Source organism: Panulirus ornatus, chromosome 66 (assembly GCF_036320965.1).
Source record: "Panulirus ornatus isolate Po-2019 chromosome 66, ASM3632096v1, whole genome shotgun sequence".
NCBI classification, from domain to species: domain Eukaryota; kingdom Metazoa; phylum Arthropoda; class Malacostraca; order Decapoda; family Palinuridae; genus Panulirus; species Panulirus ornatus.
The window spans coordinates 12,930,430-12,956,279 of record NC_092289.1 but is presented as its reverse complement, the minus strand read 5'-3'; the positions used below and the strand labels follow the sequence as shown (position 1 = coordinate 12,956,279).

General features: G+C 39.4%; 1 protein-coding gene across 4 annotated transcripts in view; it reads right to left on the bottom strand.

Annotated features, from left to right (window-relative positions):
• Positions 1-25,850, bottom strand: part of LOC139746768 (sodium- and chloride-dependent glycine transporter 1-like) — a 457,242-nt gene that overhangs the window by 86,458 nt on the left and 344,934 nt on the right. For 2 of the 4 annotated variants that reach the window (XM_071658276.1, XM_071658278.1), the window contains exon 8: positions 8,819-8,922. In XM_071658276.1, the coding sequence (XP_071514377.1) occupies positions 8,819-8,922 (104 nt within the window). Of the gene's footprint in view, positions 1-8,641; positions 8,746-8,818; positions 8,923-25,850 lie in introns of all 4 variants that reach the window. The other 2 variants (XM_071658275.1, XM_071658277.1) reach the window with 1 other exon arrangement.

The following is a 25,850-nucleotide window of genomic DNA, read 5'->3' as shown; positions in this document are numbered from 1 at the left end:
TTTTATCATGTTTTGTACTTTTATGCAATACAGTAGTATCTGTATTGCTGGTATCATCCAGTAAATGAAATAAGTTCACATCAAGCTCTGCCTTCAGTATATCAAAATGACTGATCCTCAAATACCACAGTGAATATCATAAAAGCCCCTGCCAGTTATGATCCTGGGTCACATGCTGTGAATGCTCAGCCAGGTTTCACCTTTGTGTAAAGCTACCATTCTCTCATTTCATAAGTAATGTGAGCAGAAAATTATAACTAAAGAGTTTGTAAGTGCTCACTCAACAAGAAAAGAGGATCAAGACAAAATCTTTTACAGCAATCACTATGTGGTAGATGGCACACAGCCCAACTAGCTTTTCATTCTTCCTGTTACTACCAACTTCATTTAAGTTAAAGCAAGGCAACTGTGACAGGCCAGGCCTGCTGACAACTTTTAACTTAGCTCAAGTTTAACCAGTGGTATTCATGTCAGGGAAAATGACCCTCACTGACAGGCATAATGTCCAACTAGGTGGTGCTTAATTCTAATAAGGGATTTACTGTACATTTTATGTCTTAGTGTCATTTTTGAAATAACAAAAAGTGTAAAGAAGGCTAACAATACTATTAAATACCCATTGCAGTAAACCTTAATAGCAACAAACCATTATGATTTTTTCCAAGAAAGCTTCCTACTACAGCTGCATGTTTTCAAACCGAAGTTCTGTATTTCACTGAATACCTATAAACAGAAGTATTTTGACAGTGAAAATACAAAACAAAATTGTGACAGAGATTTCTTGTCACTAGCTGAAAAGGTTGTTTCAGCCATTTTCATTGCCTCATCCAGGATATTCAGATCCCACACACCCAAACACAAATGCAGCACAAGTAACTGACATCGCACAAGAGCACCATGTACACACCGCATAAACTGAACATTAACCATAAACAGCGTCAGCTCATGAAAAATCCTTCATTTTTCCAAAATTCTGTGTATGTAATTCACATCCTGCATTTCTGTACCTCTCATTGATGTAATCCACATGATCAGCTAGAGTTCATTGTTGTTACAGAAAAATCAATTATAAATGTTTACAATTAAACATCAAAACACTAAAAGTTAATAATGCTCATATTGACATGAGTGATTAAGAAGATAATAGCTACCTTTTGAAGCGGATAGTCTGTTTTGGAATATGCTTGAAAAAATATTATTCAAGGATCCATGCAACTAAATTTGTCCCCCTCATTATAACAAACAGATAGAACAAAAGCTTATAATCAAAATTCATGCAAGTGAAAATTATGTATACCTAGGCTGGCTGGGCTTCCCTGAAAGGAGAGATAGTGTAGTGAAAAAAAAAGTGAGTTCCCATCTTCATACAAACTGATGCTGCATTCTCTCTGAATCTGAAAAATCTTTGTAGCTGCAAGTTAATTTTACAAATGACTTTTTAAGTCATTAAGTGATATCTTCCAGTGAAAAAGTATAAAATGGTATCCAGCTGATCATTGTTAGGAAAGCTGCTACAGAAATTAGCATGAAAAGTTTCTATGCATGTATGTCAAATACTCTGTTTATATAGAAGGTGTATGAACAGCACCTTAAATCATAAAAAGCAAAACCCATTTCAATGCTCAATGAAAAATTTGTTGCTGTACATCTGACATATACATCTGACCTATTCATACTAACAACACTTGAACTCTAAGAGCCGGGAGTATCCATGCAAAAAGTCTTTTTCAAACTCTTTTGCTTACCACCTTTACAATACTTTTTTAATGTTCAAGAGACAACATGGACAACTAATCAAGGCCATCCAATTAATGTTACATATATTCAGGCACAGACACTTGCCTATACCAGGTATTCAATTTATGTATCAATCCCAAGGGGAAGATGAACAGTTGGATGAACTACAGACTGACTATTGAGGCCTAGATTCAGACCCTTGCAGCCTAACCCCGACAGGACTATGGATGCATCATGGGTGGTAAAGCTAACTACTACACCACAAAGGTCCATACTGGCATTACAGTTACAAAGGCTCAGGTCAAATATTTGTTATAAGAATACTAAACATAAAGTGGTTATGTTTAACACGAAACAAAAGGTACATAGCTATAACCATCTTCCATCTACCCATGTGAAAGAGCATTGAAATTTGTAAACAGTCTAGGGCATAACTATTCAGCAACTCACCAACTATCAACTTTATGAGAAGTATACAATGTACTCTCTGTTTTATCTTTATGAAGTATGGAAGAACTTTTCTATTACCCTCAGGATCCAAGTCCATGTCAGTTCCTGGCCATTAGCTGATGCAGAGTCATGTAACTTGATGAACATATGCATACCGATGAGTATTGCGACCTACAATTTCACACCCTGGAGGCAAACTTTGTACATCAAGATTACCTACGTTTTCATCACCAAGTTACTCTTAGCTATGGCACTCATAACTATGACACTTTAACTAGCCATCATTTATATTTAATCACTGACTCATAAATATGATAAATATCATATCCAGTTTAAAATCCTATTAAATAAATTACAGAAAGGTGAAGAAAGGCATGGGTTTGAGATTCAAGCCAAAAGTCAGTGTAATCTATGGAGAGAAAAGAAAAGCCAGTGCTGCCTTGGATTTCCTATGGTAAGTAACTTCTAGCATATCTGCACAAAAATACCAGTCACAGCAATGTTGCAAGTAAACTGGGCAAGCTTACCTAAAAACCAACAGAAAATACTTTTTGTATTTAACAATTTTCAATGAATGCATGCCATTCACTCCAGTACTGTGACAGGTTCTGGAACCTAATACAGAATACTTGATCAGCCCACCTCAGTACTTGCTAATCCCATCAACATCTTTATGTGAGAAAAGTAAAACAACATCCACTAGGTCATTATTCTCACCTACGGTCTTATAAATGGGCAACTTTAGTCATGGCCTGAAGTTGGAACAACAGATAAATCTTGTCCATTGGTAGCCTAGCCAACAGCTCATAACTTGTGACTTATCAAAATGCAAATTAGTAATCTTAGGTTTACAATTACCACATTCCATGTTCAGCTTTTCTCATCCGTTTACAAGCAGAAATAGTCATGTTGCAGTTCAGCATCATGTGTTCTTTCATTTATGGGATATCATGGAAAAGAATAATTTCCTGTATCTATGTCGAGGCCTATGCTATAAATTAATTTTTTTCTCAATTATGAAAAATTTATCATGGTCTGAAAGGTAAATTTTCTACATGTTTGCAATAGCTCACTGTGTAAAGCTTGAGGTGACAGCAGAATTAATGACTGATGAGCCAAACACTTCTTTTCTTTTTACATGAAAAGGAACACAATAATTGCCCATAATACATTGTGAAAGAACTGGATTACTTCTATAATTCAAGTGATCTATTCATCTGTAACCATTTGAATGATAATGAGTATCAGTATGTACTGATATGTACTTGATATTTATTTCATGGTCAGGAAAAAAATTCTGGGCATCCTGAGTACATTAATTCACTTGACTCCATACCTGAGGTGATAATCTTTAGAACTAAGTCATTACTCTTTTTGGGTATGATTGCATCAAACCAAATGACAATCTTTATTGTAATGGTTCACATCAAGGAACCACTTAGTCTGGTGAAACAATGCACTACCTTTAAGGATCTGTGGGTGACTGGTATGCATAATATTTCCTAAACAAGACCAGCAGCAACATCTGACTTCCTTGTAGGTGGTTCCTGGAGGCAGACAATTCATACAATGGTGGGGAAAAATTAAGTATCTATTGATGTGCATATCAGTTGTTATATGCTCACATCACTTGATATGCACCAAAGTTTAAATGGTTAATCAATTTCATAAAATACCTTCCAGTTCTCTTCAAAATTCAAAAGTTTTATGTACTCTAGCCCCGTGCCATTCTTCAATCAATCTCTCCTGGTTACTCTGCACATATACCGCTTATCATAGTCCATTTACTTCCACCACTTCTGCACATTTGTCATTTCTGCCTCCCTACATCCATCAACAATTTTTATGCTTGCTTCCACAAAGAAATTATCAAACACTCCATCCACCACCCTTCTCAGCACATTTACATCCAAATGGCTCTCCCTTACAACCTGTCACTTAGCACATAATCCATTAACATTTATTGAACCTAACACCACTCAACTTATGGATATTTAAGAATGCACCTTTTCTTAAACCAAGTATTCCTCATCACCAATTCCCTTCAGCAAATACTCAAGAAGCTTTTCCCAATCTTCAATCACTGTATGGGACCCTCTGAGCCCTGATAATACCCTTCATTGTCACATCGTACATCCATGTATCACTCAGCATCTTCCTAAATGCATTCATTTCATCTGTATTTCTCCCACTTCCTGGTCTTAAGTATCAACAATCACCTTCCTCTCACAGTCTACTATCATTCTACCCCACATCACAAGGAGGTCACTTCCTTGCATTCTTTATCACAGTTCCACAGCTCATTTCAAGTATGAAGTGTCACTCCCTCCCTTGCTCTTGTCCTCTTACCCATCATTTTCAATAAATCTAAACCTTTACACCTCAACTTTGTTTTGCTTAGAGCAAGAACATCTAGGATCATCTCATCAAACACATCACTTGTCTCGCCATTCTTTTCATCCTGGTTACAATCATGCACATTCACACACCTAGGCACATATACAAAACATCCTGCTTGACTCCTTCATCAGCCCCTACTTTCAGATATATAAAATGACACAGGAGAAAAGAATTTCCAGTGTCCAGCTCCTGTCAACTTTAGTCGCCGTCTAAGACACACAACAGATTCATGAGTAGTATTCTTTATTCATCATTCTCAGGCTAGTTTTCTCATGTTCAAGTACAAAAGCAATGCTTCTCTATATGTAATCTATGAATACTCTATTCTTTTATGCTATAAACATTAACCCCTCTTACTGCACATTATGACTAAAATCACAATACATATGTTTCCTTTTAACTGTGAAATACCACTTAAGTCTGTGGCTGTCACAAATTAGTTTGTGCATCCCATGAGGTTCACATACCCTCCCCAACCAGAAATGGCACAAAGGTCCCAAAAGATGTTACCCCCAAGCAGCAGTTGACTCAAACCTCATACGGAAGAAATGACAGTTAACTGGCCACTGCCATCCACTCAGTGATTCATTCATCTCTCTTTTCTGTTTTCACTCTTTTCATTGTTATTTAGGGAAATTTATGGACATTAAAATGACAAAATGTGTTTTGCAAGTGTGTGCTACATTATACTGCGCTAAAAATATATGATAATACATGATATTTTTGATGAGTGCTCATGAACTGGCAATGTGAAACTGCTTAGTATCCCTTTAAATCCTACACTCTTATGTTCTTATGACTTTTATAGTCTGTTGATTTTTATAAGTGTGTGTTAAGTATCATTATGCACAAGAAAAGAAATTTTTGATCATATGCAATGCTTTGACGAGTGGTCATGAGCTGGTAACACTATAAATCGATTTTCATACTCTTTACAATTTGTTCAATATCATGAAAGTAAGAAAAAAAATTCTATTGCACTGAGGAAGTTTATGCTATTCTACATGCAATACACCACACATCTTTTAATTTCAGTTTTATCCATTTCTTATTTTCCCTGCTATCAGATGTCGGTTATCTTTAATATAAAAGTTGTAAAAATGGACCAATTACTTTTTTCATATTCTACAGAAGAATTCACACTCTTCAGGAATGCAACTGGAAATTAACTGCATGACTATATAGCATGGTTCTCTTCTTTAGTGATCATCAATTTGTTGGAATCATTTCCCCCCACTGCCATTATTACTGCCAACAAAGTATGCATTAGCAACTTTCTAATTTTGTAAGAGTTTAACACTGGGGACTTAGCTACCTGGGGTGCATCTGCCTGAAGTGACTAGCCCATACACATATAAAGTTTTAATATATTTATTTATTATTTTGCTTTGTCGCTGTCTCCCGCGTTAGTGAGGTAGCACAAGGAAACAGACGAAAGAATGGCCCAACCCACCCACATACACATCTATATACATACACGTCCACACACGCAAATATACATACCTATACATCTCAACGTATACATATATACATACACACACAGACATATACATATATACACATGTACATAATTCATACTGTCTGCCTTTATTCATTCCCATCGCCACCCTGCCACACATGAAATAACAACCCCCTCCCCCCTCATGTGTGCAAGGTAGCGCTAGGAAGACAACAAAGGCCCCATTCGTTCACACTCAGTCTCCAGCTGTCATGTAATTATGCACCGAAACCACAGCTCCCTTTCCACATCCAGGCCCCACAGAACTTTCCATGGTTTAACCCAGATGCTTCACATGCCCTGGTTCAATCCATTGACAGCACGTCGACCCCAGTATACCTCATCGTTCCAATTCACTCTATTCCTTGCACGCCTTTCACCCTCCTGCATGTTCAGGCCCCGATCACTCAAAATCTTTTTCACTCCATCTTTCCCCCTCCGATTAGGTCTCCCACTTCTCCTCGTTCCCTCCACCTCAGACACATATATCCTCTTGGTCAATCTTTTCTCACTCATTCTTTCCATGTGACCAAGCCATTTCAAAACACCCTCTTCTGCTCTCTCAACCACACTCTTTTTATTACTCTTTTTATCAAAGTTTTAATATGTGACATTATTTTTTGGCTATTCATCTTTTTTTGCCACAAATTTTATTTTTGGTTGTTCATCTTTTTTGGCATGAATTGTTTCCGGGTTAATTGCTCTAAAATATAAAATATACAAACAGTACATACTATTAAGACTCGTAGAGTGATGTTCAGCAATAAAATATGAGAACTGAAATATAAACTCTTTGAACAGTGATAGATTTGAAAAAACTCCTTTTTCCAATTTTCCGTATGTAATATTCTTTTCTTTTAATAATGAGATATTTGAATTTTTTTTAGCAACAATGTATCTTATAATGATGACAAAGCATAACAATTCTAGATTCATATTCCAGGTGTCCTGGTAAGTAAGTTTTAATTCGTATCCCACCCACCAGCGATCAGTGAACAAAAATGTTTGTAATCCAATACATGCTCTTGCTACAATTATCCCCATTTTTACCAGTTACTTAGTGTGTATTTACGAGGAAAGAGATTAAACATCTCAAAAAGTATATAGTGTGGATAAAACTGGCTTATTTTTGAAAAGGATGGGAGTCAAGACATTCAACTGCAATGACAAATTGATTGGTCTAGGTTTGAAAGAGAAATGCTGAGGGAGGTTTTAAGCAGCCTTTTCTAGTGTTTCATCACGAAAATTCCATGGTTATGAAAGGATAAAGAAAGCCTGCATTACCTGTCCCCTGGCAACAGCTGCTGAGTCAGATAATGCAGAGAATGACAGAGACAGTAAATCACTCCACACCATCTCACCTCGGCAGCACTTCAAGCCCTCATTGTCTTTTTCAGTAAGTATCCATTAATCATCATCTGTATTCCTGTGATATGGCAGCATCTGCTAAATCACATAATTCAGTTGGTGTGGTAACAGCTGCTGAATCACCCAATTCATCTGGGGGAAATAGACAAGCCTAGATAACATCCCTCTATCTCCTAGTCATGCTCACTCCACCCCATCCCACTCCAGCAGTACCTCATGGTCTAATCACCACCTCTTTTAGTACCTTTTTCAGTGGGTTTTTGTTAATCATTGTTTAAAATACATCATGAGTGTGGTACATTGGTAGTAAGCTGTTTTAGGTACAGTCCATCCATCAGAGTTAAGTTTGGAAAATATTTGCTCAAGAATGTAACCCCTCATTACAATATGGATTTCAGTTACTTATAAACTGAAGCAACAAATCTCAGGAATGTAACTCCACCATTATATGGGGCCAAGTGGTAATTCTATATATGTGGTAATTCCTGCTAGGCATTAATCAATTTTACGCACCATCAATACAGTCATGAGTCATTATTAAAAGAGTAGAGCACCATGATTAATATTTATAAAGATTCTTTATCATCTCCACTATTTCAGATTATGTTTTCTTTATTTTTATATCTGATGCAACAAATGATGCAAAAATGGATTTTTGGGGAATTTTCGAAGTGGATGACAAATACAGTGCCATCAAAATGTAAGCGTGTTTTTAGAATGACGCAATATGTATCATCAGAACACAAACGTAACTTTTTTGGATGACACTATATGTCACTAGAATGCCAAAGCGTTAAGTACTGTTTTTTTCTGTTTTTCACTACCATAGGTAATCATGAAAAATTTTGTTTAAACCTGGTACAGATGGCATTAATTCCTTTTTTGCTTAACAATGCATTGCAGATTTAGTACAGCATTAGGAATAAAGCAATTCATCACCTATTACATGTGTCATGCAAGCAGATCATTTCATTTGGCTAAGTAATTGTCACCTTTTCCTATAGATGCCATTCTTGGAAATATGTAAGTTATAGCATTTATTAAAGAAGTCTACACAAGGTGACATGAAGAGACTTTCTGGTAAATGGTCCATCAGTAATATCCTGTGCCCATAAAGGACTAGGACTGCATGCAGTCACACAGAGCGAGACAGTGTCTCAAAATAACCCAGACACTGGGGCAAAATACCTGAAGATGTTGTTGTTGAAATTGTTGTAGGATGCAAGAGCTATAAGAGAACCCCAGCATGGACCAAGGGAGAAGAAGATCTGCACCGCTGCTTCTCCAAACACCTGGCAGGGAAAGGCAATGACAAGTGAGGGTAAAATTTGTGGGGTGAAGCAGGGGGCCAGCACTTCAGCCTACCTGTAGCAGTTGTTGCTGAACTTGTTATATGATGCGAGGGTGATGAGACCACCCCAGCAAGGTGACAAGCTGAAGAAGATCTGGATGGCTGCATCACCCCAAACCTGATGGAAGGACAGAAAGAAGTGGAAGATGTGTCGATGATGGGTAGATCCAAGTTACTGGTTAGAAAGAACTGAACACTAACAACTACTAAAAAGCACCACAACATTTATGGATTCTAGAATCCTATAATACTAAAAGTTAAATATTTCCCGAAAGACAGATCATGCAAACTACATGAAAGATGCAGCCTTTTCAAGTCATTATACAGGTAACGTCTTTATCTAAATAAAAATCCCTGAGACTGAATGATCAATTTTTTTTTTTGCCTTTGAACACCACAGCTCTGATCTTGATAAATTATGCCTTACAGTTTCAATAGTAATTCATAATCACAAATCAGAATTATTCAAGCTTATTCAAATATGGGGAACAAACTTTGGACCCAAAAATAATAAAAAAGCTATGATGAAACTAAACAACACAAAAAGATGAAATACCCATACGTTGTGAAGATACAAACTATAGCAGAATGAAGACAAACTAAAATCAGTGAGAGCACACTCTCATGCAGATCTTGATGACACTTGTTTGCAGTTCATGATACAATGATTATGAGCAGCAAATCTGGAGAGAAAATCAAATTGTAAATTGATGAGGGAAAAGGGTGTTTCCTTGGATGTACTGAAGAACACATTCAAGTGAGAAGGTACCCATTCTTTAGGGAAGCCCTATGAAAAAAAATCATATACTCCTACATGAAGAAATGTTTTGAATTTACCTTAACAGGTGTTTATGAGACAAACAGTGTACAGTACTATGCTCCAACCATCCCTACAGCCTTGCCTTTGAAATAACCCTTACTCATTCCTTTCAGTTTCCATTTTCCATAGCCTTTAGTTCTATAATTCTCAGCAGAAGGCCTGTAGGCATGAGGATGGAAGTATCTGGATAATATCTTTTACGCATTTAAGGAAAATACCTTCTGTTGAAGGAGGCTTTACTTGGTTGGATAACATATGATACACTGGAGATGGAAAGCCGAGACCCTAAACATGGAAAACAATGAAGTAGGTATTACACAACTAACTGAGGAAGTAAAGTGTTTTAGATATCTGGGAGTGGATCTGGCAGCAGATGGAACCATGGAAGTGGAAGTGGATCATAGGGTGGGGGAGGGGGCGAAAATTCTGGGAGCCTTGAAGAATGTGTGGAAGTCGAGAACATTATCTCCGAAAGCAAAAATGGCTATGTTTGAAGGAATAGTGGTTCCAACAATGTTGTATGGTTGCGAGGCGTGGGCTATGGATAGAGTTGTGCGCAGGAGGATGGATGTGCTGGAAATGAGATGTTTGAGGACAATATGTGGTGTGAGGTGGTTTGATCGAGTAAGTAATGTAAGGGTAAGAGAGATGTGTGGAAATAAAAAGAGCGTGGTTGAGAGAGCAGAAGAGGGTGTATTGAAATGGTTTTGTCACATGGAGAGAACGAGTGAGGAAAGATTGACCAAGAGGATATATGTGTCGGAGGTGGAGGGAACGAGGAGAAGAGGGAGACCAAATTGGAGGTGGAAGGATGGAGTGAAAAAGATTTTGAGTGATCGGGGCCTGAACATGCAGGAGGGTGAAAGGGATGCAAGGAATAGAGTGAATTGGAGCGATGTGGTATACCGGGGTTGACGTGCTGTCAGTGGATTGAATCAAGGCATGTGAAGCGTCTGGGGTAAACCATGGAAAGTTCTGTGGGGCCTGGATGTGGAAAGGGAGCTGTGGTTGTGGTGCATTATATATGACAGCTAGAGACTGAGTGTGAACGAATGGGGCCTTTGTTGTCTTTACCTAGTGCTACCTCACACACATGATGGGGGAGGGAGATGTTATTCCATGTGTGGCGAGTGGCGATGGAATGAATAAAGGCAGCAAGTATGAATTATGTACATGTGTATATATGTATATGTCTGTGTATGAATATTAGTGAAAGAGAAGAGAGAGGCATTTGGACGATTTTTGCAGGGAAAAAATGCAATTGAGTGGGAGATGTATAAAAGAAAGAGACAGGAGGTCAAGAGAAAGGTGCAAGAGCTGAAAAAAAGGGCAAATGAGAGTTGGGGTGAGAGAGTATCATTAAATTTTAGGGAGAATAAAAAGATGTTTCTGGAAGGAGGTAAATAAAGTGCGTAAGACAAAGGAGCAAATGGGAACTTCAGTGAAGGGCGCAAATGGGGAGGTGATAACAAGTAGTGGTGATATGAGAAGGAGATGGAGTGAGTATTTTGAAGGTTTGTGGAATGTGTTTGATGATAGAGTGGCAGATACATCATAATAATAATAATAATAATAATAATAATGATAATAATTTCCTTTTTTCATACTTGATTGCTGTTTCCTGTGTTACTGAGGAGCAACAGGAACAGACAAAGAAATGTCACATCCTCTCACGTCCATTCTCTACCTGTCATGCATAATACACCACAACACAGCTCCCTATCCATAACCAGGCCCCACACACCTTTCTATGGTTTACCCCCAGACACTTCACATGCCCTGGTTCAATCCATTGATAGCACATCCACCCCAGTATACCACATTATTCCAATTCACTCTATTCCTTGCACTCCTTTCACCCTCCTGCATGTTCAGGCCCCAATCATTCGAAATCTTTTTCACTCCATCCTTCCACTCCAGTTTAGTCTCCATTCCTCTTGTTCCCTTCACTTCTAAGAAATATATCTTCTTTGTCAACCTTTCCACACTCATTCCCTCCATATGTCCAAAACATTTTGGAACAGTCTCCTCAGCTCCCCCAACCACATTCCCTTTACTATTTTTCATTCATATTAATTTTTTTTTTTTTTTTTGCTTTGTCGCTGTCTCCCGCATTAGTGAGGTACCGCAATGAAACAGATGAAAGAATGGCCCAACCCACCCCCATAGACATGTATATACATAACGTCCACACACGCAAAATATACATACCTACACAGCTTTCCATGGTTTACTCCAGACACTTCACATGCCCTGATTCAATCCACTGACAGCACGTTAACCCCGGTATACCACATCGATCCAATTCACTCTATTCCTTGCCCTCCTTTCACCCTCCTGCATGTTCAGGCCCCAATCATTCGAAATCTTTTTCACTCCATCCTTCCACTCCAGTTTAGTCTCCATTCCTCTTGTTCCCTTCACTTCTAAGAAATATATCTTCTTTGTCAACCTTTCCACACTCATTCCCTCCATATGTCCAAAACATTTTGGAACAGTCTCCTCAGCTCCCCCAACCACATTCCCTTTACTATTTTTCATTCATATTAATTTTTTTTTTTTTTGCTTTGTCGCTGTCTCCCGCGTTTGCGAGGTAGCGCAAGGAAACAGACGAAGAAATGGCCCAACCCACCCCCATAGACATGTATATACATAACGTCCACACACGCAAAATATACATACCTACACAGCTTTCCATGGTTTACTCCAGACACTTCACATGCCCTGATTCAATCCACTGACAGCACGTTAACCCCGGTATACCACATCGATCCAATTCACTCTATTCCTTGCACTCCTTTCACCCTCCTGCATGTTCAGGCCCCAATCATTCGAAATCTTTTTCACTCCATCCTTCCACTCCAGTTTAGTCTCCATTCCTCTTGTTCCCTTCACTTCTAAGAAATATATCTTCTTTGTCAACCTTTCCACACTCATTCCCTCCATATGTCCAAAACATTTTGGAACAGTCTCCTCAGCTCCCCCAACCACATTCCCTTTACTATTTTTCATTCATATTAATTTTTTTTTTTTTTTTTGCTTTGTCGCTGTCTCCCGCGTTTGCGAGGTAGCGCAAGGAAACAGACGAAGAAATGGCCCAAGCCACCCCCATAGACATGTATATACATAACGTCCACACACGCAAAATATACATACCTACACAGCTTTCCATGGTTTACCCCAGACGCTTCACATGCCCTGATTCAATCCACTGACAGCACGTTAACCCCGGTATACCACATCGATCCAATTCACTCTATTCCTTGCCCTCCTTTCACCCTCCTGCATGTTCAGGCCCTGATCACACAAAATCTTTTTCACTTCATCTTTCCACCTCCAATATGGTCTCCCACTTCTCCTCGTTCCCTCCACCTCGACACATATATCCTTTTGGTCAACCTTTCCTCACTCATTCTCTCCATGTGCCCAAACCATTTCAAAACACCCTCTTCTGGTCTCTCAACCACGCTCTTTTTATTTCCACACATCTCTCTTACCCTTACGTTACTTACTCGATCAAACCACCTCACACCACACATTGTCCTCAAACATCTCATTTCCAGCACATCCATCCTCCTGCGCACAACTCTATCCATAGCCCACGCCTCGCAACCATACAACATTGTTGGAACCACTATTCCTTCAAACATACCCATTTTTGCTTTCCGAGATAATGTTCTCGACTTCCACACATTCTTTAAGGCTCCCAGAATTTTCGCCCCCTCACCCACCCTATGATCCACTTCCGCTTCCATGGTTCCATCTGCTGCCAGATCCACTCCCAGATATCTAAAACACTTTACTTCCTCCAGTTTTTCTCCATTCAAACTTACCTTCCAACTGACTTGACCCTCAACCCTACTGTACCTAATAACCTTGCTCTTATTCACATTTACTCTTAACTTTCTTCTTTCACACACTTTACCAAACTCAGTCACCAGCTTCTGCAGTTTCTCACATGAATCAGCCACCAGCGCTGTATCATCAGCGAACAACAACTGACTCACTTCCCAAGCTCTCTCATCCCCAACAGACTTCATACTTGCCCCTCTTTCCAAAACACTTGCATTCACCTCCCTAACAACCCCATCCATAAACAAATTAAACAACCATGGAGACATCACACACCCCTGCCGCAAACCTACATTCACTGAGAACCAATCACTTTCCTCTCTTCCTACACGTACACATGCCTTACATCCTCGATAAAAACTTAATATTAATATTCATATTAATATTACTACAAATAATAATTTATTAAAAAAGGGGGTGACTGTGTTGTTGACTTGTTGGTGAGGATATTCAAAGTATGTATGGCTCATGGTGAAGTGCCTGAGGATTGGCGAAATGCATGAATAGTGCATAGAGGAAAGTTATTGGTTCTCAGTGAATGTTGGTTTGCGGCAGGGGTGCGTGATGTCTCCATGTTTGTTTAATTTGTTTATGGATGGAGTTGTTAGGGAGGTGAATGCAAGAGTTTTGGAGAGTGGGGCAAGTATGCAGACTGTTGTGGATGAAAGGGCTTGGGAAGTGAGTCAGTTGTTGTTCGCTGATGATACAGCGCTGGTGGCTGATTCGGGTGAGAAACTGCAGAAGCTGATGACTGAGTTTGGTAAAGTGTGTGAAAGACGAAAGCTGAGAGTAAATGTGAATAAGAGCAAGGTTATTAGGTACAGTAGGGTTGAAGAACAAGTCAACTGGGAGGTAAGTCTGAATGGAGAAAAACTGGAGGATGTGAAGTGTTTTAGATATCTGGGAGGGGATTTGGCAGTGGATGAAACCATGGAAGTGGAAATGAGTTACAGGGTGGGGGAGGGGGCAAAAGTTCTGGGAGCGTTGAAAAATGTGAGGAAGGCAAGAACATTATCTCGGAAAGCAAAAATAAGTATGTTTGAAGGAATAGTGGTTCCAACAATGTTATATGGTTGCAAGGCGTGGACTATAGATAGGGCTGTGCGGAGGAGGGTGGATGTGTGGGAAATGAGATGTTTGAGGACAATATGTGGTGTGAGGTGGTTTGATCGAGTAAGTAATGAAAGGGTAAGAGCGATGTGAGGTAATAAAAAGAGTGTGGTTGAGAGAGCAGAAGAGGGTGTATTGAAATGGTTTTGTCACATGGAGAGAACGAGTGAGGAAAGATTGACAAAGAGGATATGTGTGTCAGAGGTGGACGAGGAGAAAAGGGAGACCAAATTGGAGGTGGAAGGATGGAGTGAAAAAGATTTTGAGCGATCAGGGCCTGAGCATGCAGGAGGGTGAAAGGGATGCAAGGAATAGAGTGAATTGGAACGACGTGGTATACCGGAGTTGATGTGCTGTCAATGGATTGAACCAGGGCATGTGAGGCATCTGGGGTAAACCATGAAAATTCTTGTGGGGCATGGATGTGGAAAGGGAGCTGTGGTTGTGGTGCATTATATATGACAGCTAGAGACTGAGTGTGAACGAATGTGGCCTTTGAGTGCCTTTTCCTAGTGCTACCTCAAGCGCATGCGGGGGGAGGGGGTTTGTCATTTCATGTAAGGCCGGGTGGCGACAGGAATGAATAAAGGCAGCAAGTATGAATTATGTACATGTGTATATATGTATATGTCTGTGTATGAATATTAGTGAAAGAGAAGAGAGAGGCATTTGGACGATTTTTGCAGGGAAAAAATGCAATTGAGTGGGAGATGTATAAAAGAAAGAGACAGGAGGTCAAGAGAAAGGTGCAAGAGCTGAAAAAAAGGGCAAATGAGAGTTGGGGTGAGAGAGTATCATTAAATTTTAGGGAGAATAAAAAGGTGTTCTGGAAGGAGGTAAATAAAGTGCGTAAGACAAAGGAGCAAATGGGAACTTCAGTGAAGGGCGCAAATGGGGAGGTGATAACAAGTAGTGGTGATATGAGAAGGAGATGGAGTGAGTATTTTGAAGGTTTGTGGAATGTGTTTGATGATAGAGTGGCAGATATAGGGTGTTTTGGTCGAGGTGGTGTGCAAAGTGAGAGGGTTAGGTAAAATGATTTGGTAAACAGAGAAGAGGTAGTAAAAGCTTTGCGGAAGATGAAAGCCAGCAAGGCAGCAGGTTTAGATGGTATTGCAGTGGAATTTATTAAAAAAGGGGGTGACTGTATTGTTGACTGGTTGGCAAGGTTATTTAATGTATGTATGACTCATGGTGAGGTGCCTGAGGATTGGCGGAATGCGTGCATAGTGCCATTGTACAAAGGCAAAGGGGATAAGAGTGAGTGCTCAAATTACAGAGGTATAAGTTATAGGTATAAAGAGGTATAAATTATATGGGAGGGTATTGATTGAGAGGGTGAAGGCATGTACAGAGCATCAGATTGGGGAAGAGCAGTGTGGTTTCAGAAGTGGTAGAGGATGTGTGGATCAGGTGTTTGCTTTGAAGAATGTACGTGAGAAATATTTAGAAAAGCAAATGGATTTGTATGTAGCATTTATGGATCTGGAGAAGGCATATGATAGAGTTGATAGAGATGCTCTGTGGAAGGTATTAAGAATATATGGTGTGGGTGGCAAGTTGTTAGAAGCAGTGAAAAGTTTTTATCGAGGATGTAAGGCATGTGTACGTGTAGGAAGAGAGGAAAGTGATTGGTTCTCAGTGAATGTAGGTTTGTGGCAGGGGTGTGTGATGTCTCCATGGTTGTTTAATTTGTTTATGGATGGGGTTGTTAGGGAGGTGAATGCAAGAGTTATGGAAAGAGGGGCAAGTATGAAGTCTGTTGGGGATGAGAGAGCTTGGGAAGTGAGTCAGTTGTTGTTCGCTGATGATACAGCGCTGGTGGCTGATTCATGTGAGAAACTGCAGAAGCTGGTGACTGAGTTTGGTAAAGTGTGTGGAAGAAGAAAGTTAAGAGTAAATGTGAATAAGAGCAAGGTTATTAGGTACAGTAGGGTTGAGGGTCAAGTCAATTGGGAGGTGAGTTTGAATGGAGAAAAACTGGAGGAAGTGAAGTGTTTTAGATATCTGGGAGTGGATCTGGCAGCAGATGGAACCATGGAAGTGGAAGTGGATCATAGGGTGGGGGAGGGGGCGAAAATTCTGGGAGCCTTGAAGAATGTGTGGAAGTCGAGAACATTATCTCGGAAAGCAAAAATTGGTATGTTTGAAGGAATAGTGGTTCCAACAATGTTGTATGGTTGCGAGGCGTGGGCTATGGATAGAGTTGTGCGCAGGAGGATGGATGTGCTGGAAATGAGATGTTTGAGGACAATGTGTGGTGTGAGGTGGTTTGATCGAGTAAGTAACGTAAGGGTAAGAGAGATGTGTGGAAATAAAAAGAGCGTGGTTGAGAGAGCAGAAGAGGGTGTTTTGAAATGGTTTGGGCACATGGAGAGAATGAGTGAGGAAAGATTGACCAAGAGGATATATGTGTCGGAGGTGGAGGGAACGAGGAGAAGAGGGAGACCAAATTGGAGGTGGAAAGATGGAGTGAAAAAGATTTTGTGTGATCAGGGCCTGAACATGCAGGAGGGTGAAAGGAGGGCAAGGAATAGAGTGAATTGGAGCGATGTGGTATACCGGGGTTGACGTGCTGTCAGTGGATTGAATCAAGGCATGTGAAGCGTCTGGGGTAAACCATGGAAAGCTGTGTAGGTATGTATATTTGCGTGTGTGGACGTATGTATATACATGTGTATGGGGGTGGGTTGGGCCATTTCTTTCGTCTGTTTCCTTGCGCTACCTCGCAAACGCGGGAGACAGCGACAAAGCAAAAAAGAAAAGAAATGAATATACATGTATATGCTGAAATGTATAGGTATGTATATGTGCGTGTGTGGACATGTATGTATATACATGTGTATGTGGGTGGGGTGGGTCATTATTTTGTCTGTTTCCTTGCGCTACCTCGCTAATGCGGGAGACAGTGACAAAGAATAATGGATATAGAAATATTTTTTTTCATACTATTTGCTACTTCCCGTATTAGCGAGGTAGCGTTAAGAACAGAGGACTGGGCCTTTGAGGGAATATCCTCACCTGGCCCCCTTCTCTGTTCCATCTTTTGGAAAATTGAAAAAAAACGAGAGGGGAGGATTTCCAGCCACCCGCTCCGTCCCCTTTTAGTCGCCTTCTGCGACATGCACGGAATACGTGGGAAGTATTCTTTCTCCCCTATCCCCAGGGATAATAATAATAATAAAATAATAATAATAACAGTAATAATAATAATCATCCCTAGGGATAAGGGAGAGAGAATACTTCCCATGTATTCCTTACATGTCATAGAAGGTGATTAAAAGGGAAGGCAGCGGGGGCTGGAAATCCTCCCCTCCCATTATCAATTTTCCACAAGAAGGAACAGAGATGGAGGCCAAGTGAGGATATTACCTCTCAGGCTCAGTCCTCTGTTCTTAGCGCTACCTCGTTAATGCAGGAAATGGTGAATATGTATGAAAAAATAACAATCATAATTTTTTTTTTTTTTTTTTTTATACTTTGTCGCTGTCTCCCGCGTTTGCGAGGTAGCGCAAGGAAACAGACGAAAGAAATGGCCCAACCCCCCCCCCCATACACATGTACATACACACGTCCACACACGCAAATATACATACCTACACAGCTTTCCATGGTTTACCCCAGACGCTTCACATGCCTTGCTTCAATCCACTGACAGCACGTCAACCCCTGTATACCACATGACTCCAATTCACTCTATTTCTTGCCCTCCTTTCACCCTCCTGCATGTTCAGGCCCCGATCACACAAAATCTTTTTCACTCCATCTTTCCACCTCCAATTTGGTCTCCCTCTTCTCCTCGTTCCCTCCACCTCCGACACATATATCCTCTTGGTCAATCTCTCCTCACTCATTCTCTCCATGTGCCCAAACCATTTCAAAACACCCTCTTCTGCTCTCTCAACCACGCTCTTTTTATTTCCACACATCTCTCTTACCCTTACGTTACTTACTCGATCAAACCACCTCACACCACACATTGTCCTCAAACATCTCATTTCCAGCACATCCATCCTCCTGCGCACATCTCTATCCATAGCCCACGCCTCGCAACCATACAGCATTGTTGGAACCACTATTCCCTCAAACATACCCATTTTTGCTTTCCGAGATAATGTTCTCGACTTCCACACATTTTTCAAGGCTCCCAAAATTTTCGCCCCCTCCCCCACCCTATGATCCACTTCCGCTTCCATGGTTCCATCCGCTGACAGATCCACTCCCAGATATCTAAAACACTTCACTTCCTCCAGTTTTTCTCCATTCAAACTCACCTCCCAATTGACTTGACCCTCACCCCTACTGTACCTAATAACCTTGCTCTTATTCACATTTACTCTCAACTTTCTTCTTCCACACACTTTACCAAACTCAGTCACCAGCTTCTGCAGTTTCTCACATGAATCAGCCACCAGCGCTGTATCATCAGCGAACAACAATTGACTCACTTCCCAAGCTCTCTCATCCCCAACAGACTTCATACTTGCCCCTCTTTCCAGGACTCTTGCATTTACCTCCTTTACAACCCCATCCATAAACAAATTAAACAACCATGGAGACATCACACACCCCTGCCGCAAACCTACATTCACTGAGAACCAATCACTTTCCTCTCTTCCTACACGTACACATGCCTTACATCCTCGATAAAAACTTTTCACTGCTTCTAACAACTTGCCTCCCACACCATATATTCTTAATACCTTCCACAGAGCATCTCTATCAACTCTATCATATGCCTTCTCCAGATCCATAAATGCTACATACAAATCCATTTGCTTTTCTAAGTATTTCTCACATACATTCTTCAAAGCAAACACCTGATCCACACATCCTCTACCACTTCTGAAACCGCACTGCTCTTCCCCAATCTGATGCTCTGTACATGCCTTCACCCTCTCAATCAATACCCTCCCATATAATTTACCAGGAATACTCAACAAACTTATACCTCTGTAATTTGAGCACTCACTCTTATCCCCTTTGCCTTTGTACAATGGCACTATGCACGCATTCCGCCAATCCTCAGGCACCTCACCATGAGTCATACATACATTAAATAACCTTACCAACCAGTCAACAATACAGTCACCCCCTTTCTTAATAAATTCCACTGCAATACCATCCAAACCTGCTGCCTTGCCGGCTTTCATCTTCCGCAAAGCTTTTACTACCTCTTCTCTGTTTACCAAATCATTTTCCCTAACCCTCTCACTTTGCACACCACCTCGACCAAAACACCCTATATCTGCCACTCTGTCATCAGACACATTCAACAAACCTTCAAAATACTCATTCCATCTCCTTCTCACATGGAATGAGTATTTTGAAGGTTTGTTGAATGTGTCTGATGACAGAGTGGCAGATACATCATAATAATAACAATAATAATAATAATAATAATAATAATAATAATAATAATAATAATAATAACAACAATAATAATAATAATAATAATAATAAAATGTCTTCTTTCTTTCTTTCAAACTATTCGCCATTTCCCGCATTAGCGAGGTAGCGTTAAGAACAGAGGACTGGGCCTTGAGGGAATACCCTCACCTGGCCCAATTCTCTGTTCCTTCTTTTGGAAAATTAAAAAAAAAAAACGAGAGGGGAGGATTTCCAGCCCCCCGCTCCCTCCCCTTTTAGTCGCCTTCTACGACACGCAGGGAATACGTGGGAAGTATTCTTTCTCCCCTATCCCCAGGGATAATAATAATAATAAAATAATAATAATAACAGTAATAATAATAATCATCCCTAGGGATAAGGGAGAGAGAATACTTCCCATGTATTCCTTACATGTCATAGAAGGTGATTAAAAGGGAAGGCAGCGGGGGCTGGAAATCCTCCCCTCCCATTATCAATTTTCCACAAGAAGGAACAGAGATGGAGGCCAAGTGAGGATATTACCTCTCAGGCTCAGTCCTCTGTTCTTAGCGCTACCTCGTTAATGCAGGAAATGGTGAATATGTATGAAAAAATAACAATCATAATAATAACAATAATAATAATAATAATAATAATAATAATAATAATAATAACAACAATAATAATAATAATAATAATAATAAAATGTCTATTCTGGAAAATTTCTTAACCGTACATCCAAGACCTAATTGAATTCCTTGGACTCACTGGAATTACATCTAAAAGGAAATGAAATTTTAGCTCAATGAAGTTCTATTTGTAAATTGTGGGATGAATTTGATGAGGCTGGGTTGTGTAACTACTGGACAAACAAAACATTTGCCAAACTTATAGCACTACATAATCTCAGAAATACTGTTGAACAGTTGAACTCCCCCACCTACAGAATATCTAGTAAACAATATAAGAGAATCAAAAGGGTCTTCCTAAATAACAAGAATTGTAAATGAATTAATAGAAGGATGAAAAGCTTCAGACTTAACCACGTCTAAGAGCAGATAAACTGTGAAAGTTTTGCTATGTCATCAACTGAGCAGCATGAAATTTTAGAATTTTTCTTTGCATCTCCAAAATTTCTCTGAGGGGAGATTTCCAGAGAAACATGAATAACTAAACTTCACCTAGATAAGAATATGAAAACAACAATGGGAAACTGATGATAAATAAAACTGAAGTGAAGGATTAAATGTTGGAAGCACAAATGCTCAAGAGAGTAAAGAGTTCCTGCCTGATAGACTTATCTGAGAGTTGCATAGACCAAATAAAGGGTAGGAAGGGTCAGTAATAAGCTGCCAAATATACAGTAACCAACTCTGAAGAAAGTGGGATAACACATATTATAAATAAGCTTAATTCCTTACAACGAAGAACTAAGAAGGGTTCTGAAACATGGGTAATAATAATAACTATGTTAACTTAAAGATATGCAGCTACAAGGACAGCTGTTACTATTGCTCCAATAGTGAAAGGTGAGAGGTGAAATTAGCTTGAATCTTGAAGTGCTGCTGCAGGAAAAAAAGGTGAAGTCAGAGTCCTACGGTGCTGCTATGGAGAAGAGGAAATGCTGGAGTCTCATGGTTTTATTGCAGGGGAAGAAATAAAGCCAGAGTTCTGTGATGCTACTTCTAAGGTAGTGGTAATGCTGGAGTCTTGTTTGCTACTGCAGCATGGGGGAGGGGTGGTGTCAGAATCCCAAGGTGCGCCTGCAGGATAAAAGGAAATGCTAAAGTCCTATGGACCTGCTGCAGAAAAATAGTATTATGGCATCATGCTGTATAACTGCAGTGGAAGAGGTTTTGCAGTGTCTAAGCATACGGCTGCATGGGAAAAGGCAGCGCTAGAGTCCTCTGGTGCTCTTGCAGGAAGAAACAAAGCCAGAGTCATATGGTGCTATTGCAAGATGGCACTGTTACAGGAAGAGTACCATCAGAGGCTAAAAATCTTCTCATTGGGAGAGTTGAAGATGAATCTAGAGCCAAACATAATACACCTTCATAAAGCGGTAACTGCCCTGGTGACTAACCACAAAGCATGCCTAAACACGTTATTAAGATCATGTTTCTGTGCTTCATGCAACACTGAAATCCACCTCTATGACCTGCAAGCAAGAAGTGCTTGGAGCAATGCGCAGAGTACGCTGCAACAAAACCATCAATCTAGTTATCGAAGATTAGCATAGTACAATTAAACATCATGTAACATGAGTTTCGGAGAAAACTCATGCACAAGGTTCAATGTTAAATTACAACCTTATGGCAGAAAAACTTCAAGAAAAATAGGTAGATATCCTAAAAAACAAATTTCTTAGTAAACCAGCACAGTTATGATATCAAAAAATCTATTGCAGAATGTAAACCCAGAACATGAAGAACAATCATGTCATAAAAAAAAGTGAGTCTGTCAGTTAATTTTCAATCTCTTCATAGTATACCATCAAATACAGTATTAGTATAAAAATATCATGTACACAGTATCATTACAATCAATATACAGCTCCAAGAAAGCCTTCTAAAGGAGTTCATGAAACTTCAAGGATACACTACAATCAACAGCAAGGAAAGGATGGACTACTTTGTAGTGAAAAGTTTTTGAATGAAATGAGATTGTATTCCAATGATACAACCTTGCCGAAGGTGACTTTTAACTCATGGTGTAACCAAAAGCAGTTTGAGTCCAGTAATGTCTTTCATATCTATATATATATTTCCTTATATCTGAAGTGGATTAAAGAACCTCTGAAAGACACTACCAGTCAAGGAAGGAAGAATGGTTTCAGGGAGCCACCTTGACTTCCATCAAGCAATTGAGACCATCCTAATCTCTAACAACACTACTCTTCGATCTGGCTCTTTTTCTACCCCTCTCTACAGTATTCACAGTCTCATATCCAACCTTCCCTTTGATGAATACAAAGTGTCTAATTCCTCACCTGATCTCTCTGAAACCTAAATGTCCAAGGCTGCCCCTCCTCTTAAATATTAAGCTTCTAACTATAATCTCTACCAGTTTCTGCTCTATGGGTAGTACTTGTGCTTACTGCAAACAAAAACACTTATTGTCTGCCAAATGGATCTTGTCACTACCAACTTGAAGCCATCTAGCTCAAAATTTCTTTAACCTAAATAATTTGGTTTTATGTTTTGTGTATTTCCCCCTTACTTATCCAACAACACACAACTTTAACTATCTAACATCCTGCAATTAGGCACTGCAATCTCCATATTCACACACTGAAATCCTGTACATCGGGGAATTCCAGGCATATTATGAGGAATGGCTTCACTCAATTCAGAATGATTATGATGGCATCAAAGTCATATCTTTGTCCATCCTTAACAATCTGAAACAAATAATCAAACACCTATGATAAACTGCTGATTGTCATGATCACTCCTCCAACACATTCAATCTCATTTTCATCTCTGAACCTCTACTATCCATACACTATTTCTGCCCCATAGGGTCTTCCAACCAATATCTCATCTCAATCTTTTCCAATAGGACATAGCTGCCCCTATCCCTCCCTTCTGGTAGGACTCAGTGCTCTCCCTTATGCAGCTTTGGTGCTGATGTTCCGAGGGACCAGGACTGCACTGTTGGTTTGGATGGGGTCCTACATCTCTTCTTCTACTAAACCTTTAGCCCCTTCTAACTCTACTTCAGATGAAGCCACATCTAGTCTACCCCTCAATTTCCTTCCACTGAACCTATGCCCTCTTATATTTCTTCCTTGCTAAGGGCAGGGGTTTATCCAAGGAGGGGAGGGGGACGATGGGGGCAATTGCTACCGCACCATGAGCTATGCACTGGAAAGTATACAGTACTATACTTTACAAAATACAAAACAATGATGACAATTTGTACATTCTTAGTACTATTCTAAAAAGTATACATATGTTTACTTAGGTGTTTCAGTAATTTTCACTGGTAACCCAAGGGATAACCTTGTTTGTTTCATCAGCTCCCTAAAACAGTAAGGTACATCTAAGACAATGAAATTCTTTGTCTAAATGCATAGCAATTTGCTTCATCAAACAAAATTCCTGCAGTTACAGTTGCTGGTTGTTTTATGCTGTCAAACGGTCTGTGGAGTCAAAAAAAATTACTTTTGCACAACTGCTGTAATTAGCATTATGAGAATTTCACTTATATTAGTCATTAAATATAACATCCAAATAACTCAAAGAGTGCTAAGTTCTCTGATATACAACATGATCTTAAATCACTATTATTCTGAGCTGGTAATTGGCTCCCCTTTTCACAAAATCCTGGATAAAAGCCTGGCTAAGGCAACAGGTATGGTAAAGATGGCACACCTTGTATCATAAAGGAGTGTACTTCTGATCTAGCAACGATCCTTCTATCTTTCTATTTTACTTGATAATAAACTTTGATGCAGTCTATCCCTACGGCAGGAGCCCTAGATTGATCTCCTTTCTCAGGGATACACTAAATATTGCCTCAATTCCATCTTAAAGATATTTGAGACTCTCTAGCTCTCACTTCTTTAATGACTTTGACCTCTGACTAACAATGCAGTGCAACATCTACTAGTGGATTCTTTTGCCTCCAAAAACACAACTAAAAACCACAGGCCAGCATGGGGCAGATGAAATAAATACTATCAATGGAGTGACATTCTAATAAAGCATACCTACAGATGGATCTTTTACCATATCAAATGATCACTCTCAACTTATGCACATAACAGAAAAAATGCTTTATAAAGACTCATGAAAAAGGTACATGAAGATTTTCTCAAATTTTCAGAACAGATTACATGAAAAAGAATCACATACCCAACAAATCATAGATGATTCCTTTTCCACAGACAGGATAAAGAAAAAAGCCTGTGATGAGTTAAGGTGAAATTGAGAAAAAAATGAAGAAGCAATGAGGGCACAAGCGTACCAAATGCCACACAACATCATTGCCGGAGATATAAAATTCTAACCCTTATATTAAAATAGAATGACTATATAATGTGATTACACAGAATGGAGACCTACAAAATTTTATGTGTTCCTCCAAAACACAAAAAAGAAAGGCCTTTGAAATAGTGCTAAATAAGTTTAGAAGGAGGAACTAATTAAATGGTTATTCCCCTTCCTCTAAGAACCTTTTCTGAAGTTTAAAGGCTCTTAAATGTTATATATTCCAGTTTATACATCTTGGAAAAGGGCACAAAAAATCTGAGAAACAACTGTTGAAAATGGTAAGATATTTCATGCACGATTAATGTAAACAAGTGTGCATCAGCAGGTGTTCAAGCCTGAACAAGCACAGAAATGACAACACACAAGCAGTTTATACTAAAGTAGTGATATTGCATACTAAAAATAATGATAACAAACTAAAAGTAATGATAAACTGTATCAGTGACAGTACAAGCTAACTTAGAACATGAGAATCAAAACACAACAGCATGATGAATGTTTAAACAAAGTGCAGGAGCAGTAAAGTCAACAATATATACATGAGTATTAATGTAGGTGATATGAAGAACATCAGAGATATCACAGGGCAATTCAATCTTCCCTGAAGATGATACAAAGTTTTATATAATAGTATCGACAGATGATGAACAATTTTCTTTAAAAAAAAATTCTTTTACAATTAAAGCTCTGGAGAAGGCTTAAAAAAAGTGGTTGTGAACAAACCATGGTAGCAGCTCTGACCACAGCAAGTAAAGAAAAGCTGAAGATACTCACATTTAGATAGCAACTTATACAGTTCCTCAATGCAAGTGGTTAAAGATTCTAACAAGGTTCTTAAGTTACTGACTGTGAAAATCAGTTAAAGGCATCAGTTAAAACCATTAACTGGTGGTTAAT